Below are 3,405 nucleotides of genomic sequence, written 5' to 3'. Positions count from 1 at the left end.
TGGGGAAGCACCCCCCAGAGTTTGTGCAGGAACACAGTTTTAGGACATGGGATCAGCGCTGGAGCATATGGGAGAGATGATGAAGATTGGCATCTAACTTATTGGGAGACTTATCTTTAGAACAACAGCAAAATCCAATTTAAAGACTTCCATTGTGTTTAACAGCCCGAGGTTTATTCCTCTAACTCCTTCCCTGGCTTTAGTCCCATTCCTAACTGCATGCCTGCTCCAGCAGCTCTTGTGCCGCTGCCCTGCTGTCCTGGGAGAGAGCTGGCTATGAGCCACCCTTTGCGCCGCTGTGCCAGGAATGCTGACCACAGCCACCCGCTACCCTTGTGCACCCAGCAGGTAAGAGCTGGCCTGCACCTGTCCAGCCAGAAGCAATCCATGGGGGCCCTGAACCATGGGGAAGGGGGAGATTGGGGGCCAGGGGAATTGACTCTTCAAAAGAAATTCATCAAGCACTTGCCGCAGGCTCAGATTCATCTCAAACAAAGTTCAGAGCCCCACAGGCTCCTCCCAGCTCAGGCCCAGAGCTGGCAGGTACATTTGCTGGAAAGCTGCATATGGAAGCAGTCCAAGGTTCTCCAGGAGATACCCAGAGCAGCACAGGCAGGGGACCATGCTCTCCTGCTCCATGCTCTCTGGAGCCGCCCACCAGGCCATGCTCAGAGGGTTAGCACAGACCTTTTGTCACCAACACCTCCTGCATCCTCCCCTGATGCTCAGGAATGCTGTCACAGGGATGCTGTTTTCATCTGCTGAGTAGGTAGAGTTGACTGAAGTACAAATCCCTCAGCCTCTACTCCTCTGAAGCCACCCCCCTGAGATCCCAGTGCAGCATCAAAGGCAGGGTCACAGTGTCAGGGTTCTGCACTGCTCCAACAGGAAATCCCAGAGCACTGGCAGTGTCTCCTGGGTCATGGACCAATAAATCCCTTCTAGGGGAGATGCAGAGCACCTAGCCACTCCGCCAGGCTCTCTGCTTACAAGGCAGCATATTTACTAGCCCCAGCAGGAGAAGGAAACCTGTTACTTTTAACAGGGTTTTTCATATGGTTTCTTTATCAGCACCATGTGTGCTGGGTGTTCCCCTCTGCCCAGGTGTTTCTGAAGAGCAAGGGATGTTGTGGGGCACTGATGAGGGCTGCTGCTCACTGTGAAGCTAGGAATGCCTTTCACCTTGGTTTCTAGAGATCTGAAGTCAGGTGCTGAGGCTGCAGCGTGGCTTCCCCCAGGTCAGCTCACCACTAGTGATCCATCTGCCTGCCCCATGCCATGCGTGGTGGTCCTGCCACATCAGTCCCTCCAACTCCACAGCCTGCACTGGCACCCCTCAGTGGCACCCGCCTTCCTCCTATGTTACTGACATTGGGCACAAGATGATGTTTCAGCTACAGAGGTACTGCTCTCCCATGTGCCTCCAACACATTGCATTTGACATGAACTAACAACTTCTATTAATACTGCAAGAAAGAGATCTGGAAAATTCATTTTCCAGCAGAGTTCAGAAAGGCCACAAGGAGAGAATCCCCCCAAATGTCTGAGGTGAAGCCAGAGCCAGCATGATGCCCCCAGGCAGACCTACTGGCAAAGGGTTGAAGTTCTGGTCCACCAGGTGGTTGTGGCCATGGTCGAGGAAGGAGTGCCGCACCACCACATCGATGCCCTGGCTGGCCAGCAAGCCCAGCGTGTTCAGCCACCTAGGGACAGAGGGAACAGAGTCAGGGCACCATGAGGGTGCGCCATGGAGGGACCACCTGGCTCAAGTAGCACAGCTGCTCTCATGCACCCAGCCTGATTCCTGCTCTCAGCACCTCCTCTGCCCCAGCTGTGTCCAGCTTGTTTGTCCCAACACTGTGCCTGAGCCCCTGTGTGCATATCAATATCTCAGCCCTCTGCCCAGAGCCCAGAGTGCTCCCCCAGGCTGCCAACACCCTGCACCTGCTGTCTGAGCAGGGGGACCAGACCTTTGCACCAACCTGTCTTCTCATATGCCCCAGTCGAGGCCTCTGACCTTCACAGCCTGCCACAGCCCTGCTACCCCAGCCATATCCCTGAGCTTTCCTGAAAAGCCTGGGTAATCTTCCTCCACCTTTTGTGATCATGGCCAGATCTGAAGATCTGAATGGGGGCTTTGCAGCAGTGTGCCTGGGCTATGGGGCTGTGCCAGTAGGCAAGCTCCAGGAGCCAGGAATTGTTGTAACTTCAAAGGAGAGAAAATGGTTTCCAGAGCTGAGACCAGATGAGCACTTCCCTGAGCAGGTGCCTTGAAAGTGGATGCATGCAAGGGCACATGGCCACAGTCTGAACCGAAAACACAGAGCAGGAGCAGGCCTGGGCAATCCCGAGTTGCTAAGTGAGGAAAGCCTCTTGGGATGCCAGACCTGGATTCCAGAGCTGGTGTGCTTGAGTTACACCTCCTGTCCATGCCCATGCCCTTCAGGCATAGTGCGGGTACCAGCATAGAATCCAGTGTGGTCCCCTGTGCTTCTTTAAGTATACCAGAGGATGGGACACCTACAGGAAAGCAGAGCTAAGGAGAGGTAATAGGGATACAATGGATAAAGTAATACCCAGGCTGCTAGGGAATACTGAGAAGGGTACAGGTGGGGTCTCTGGGCACGGAGCTTGCCCTCTCCAAGCTGCAGTGGCTTTGCAGCACCTGAGCCTTTAGAGCCCATGGGGGTGGCAGTGCCCTGGTGCTGGCAAGCCAGCGTCACTCACAGGAACCCGGCCGCATAGGAATCGGAGAGGTTGTTCATGCCTCCAGCTGAGGTCGTGCCAACACCTTCCAGCCAGATCTTCTTCCCTGGTGTGTATGTGCTCACTACCTGCGTAGGAGGAAAAAGCAATCAAAATTACTTTGGTGAACCTGTGATTTAAAGCCAAGGCAAACATCTCCTGTTCTATGCTCTGGGAAGACCTATAGAGGCCTTTGGTGATGGTGCTGCTGGGCAGTCAGTGCCTGCCTGGCCCTGGCATGGTCACTGTGCATCTTCACCATGGCTGGGTGGTGGGACACTATTCCTCAATCTCTTCTGCCACTGCCACATGTCCACTACCCATGTTCTGGAGCTGCTCCAAACATGCTCTTGTTTTCCCAGTTCTGGACAATGCTCTTCCCCTGTAGTTTTCCCATGCACTCTGTCCCACAGACTGCCCGGCTGTCACCTCAGCTCTCCATATCCCCATGCAAGGTGGCTGCCAGTCCACTTTGCATGGGGATATGGAGAGAGTCCCCAAGCCCAAACAGCTCTGTGGCATGGGAGCACTGGGTCATATACTGGAGACACATGGAGGAAAGGAGAAAGCAGTGGGACGCCTCTAGGCACAGATAGTCAGTTCCATGTCTGAGCAGGGTCTGCTCTGCCACTCACAGGGCCCCTGGCACAGGTGGGATAT

General features: G+C 54.6%; 1 protein-coding gene across 1 annotated transcript in view; it reads right to left on the bottom strand.

Annotated features, from left to right (window-relative positions):
* Positions 1 to 3,405, bottom strand: part of HPSE2 (heparanase 2 (inactive)) — a 98,289-nt gene that overhangs the window by 12,014 nt on the left and 82,870 nt on the right. The window contains exons 7-8 of the mRNA XM_009073539.1: positions 2,728 to 2,834; positions 1,589 to 1,703 (exon numbers count right to left, since the gene is read on the bottom strand). Coding sequence (XP_009071787.1) covers positions 1,589 to 1,703; positions 2,728 to 2,834 — 222 coding nt within the window. The remainder of the gene's footprint in view (positions 1 to 1,588; positions 1,704 to 2,727; positions 2,835 to 3,405) is intronic.

The sequence above is a fragment of the Acanthisitta chloris genome, unplaced genomic scaffold (assembly GCF_000695815.1).
Source record: "Acanthisitta chloris isolate BGI_N310 unplaced genomic scaffold, ASM69581v1 scaffold17254, whole genome shotgun sequence".
NCBI lineage: Eukaryota > Metazoa > Chordata > Aves > Passeriformes > Acanthisittidae > Acanthisitta > Acanthisitta chloris.
The sequence above is the reverse complement of the archived record's forward strand: the minus strand, read 5'-3'. Positions and strand labels throughout refer to the sequence as shown.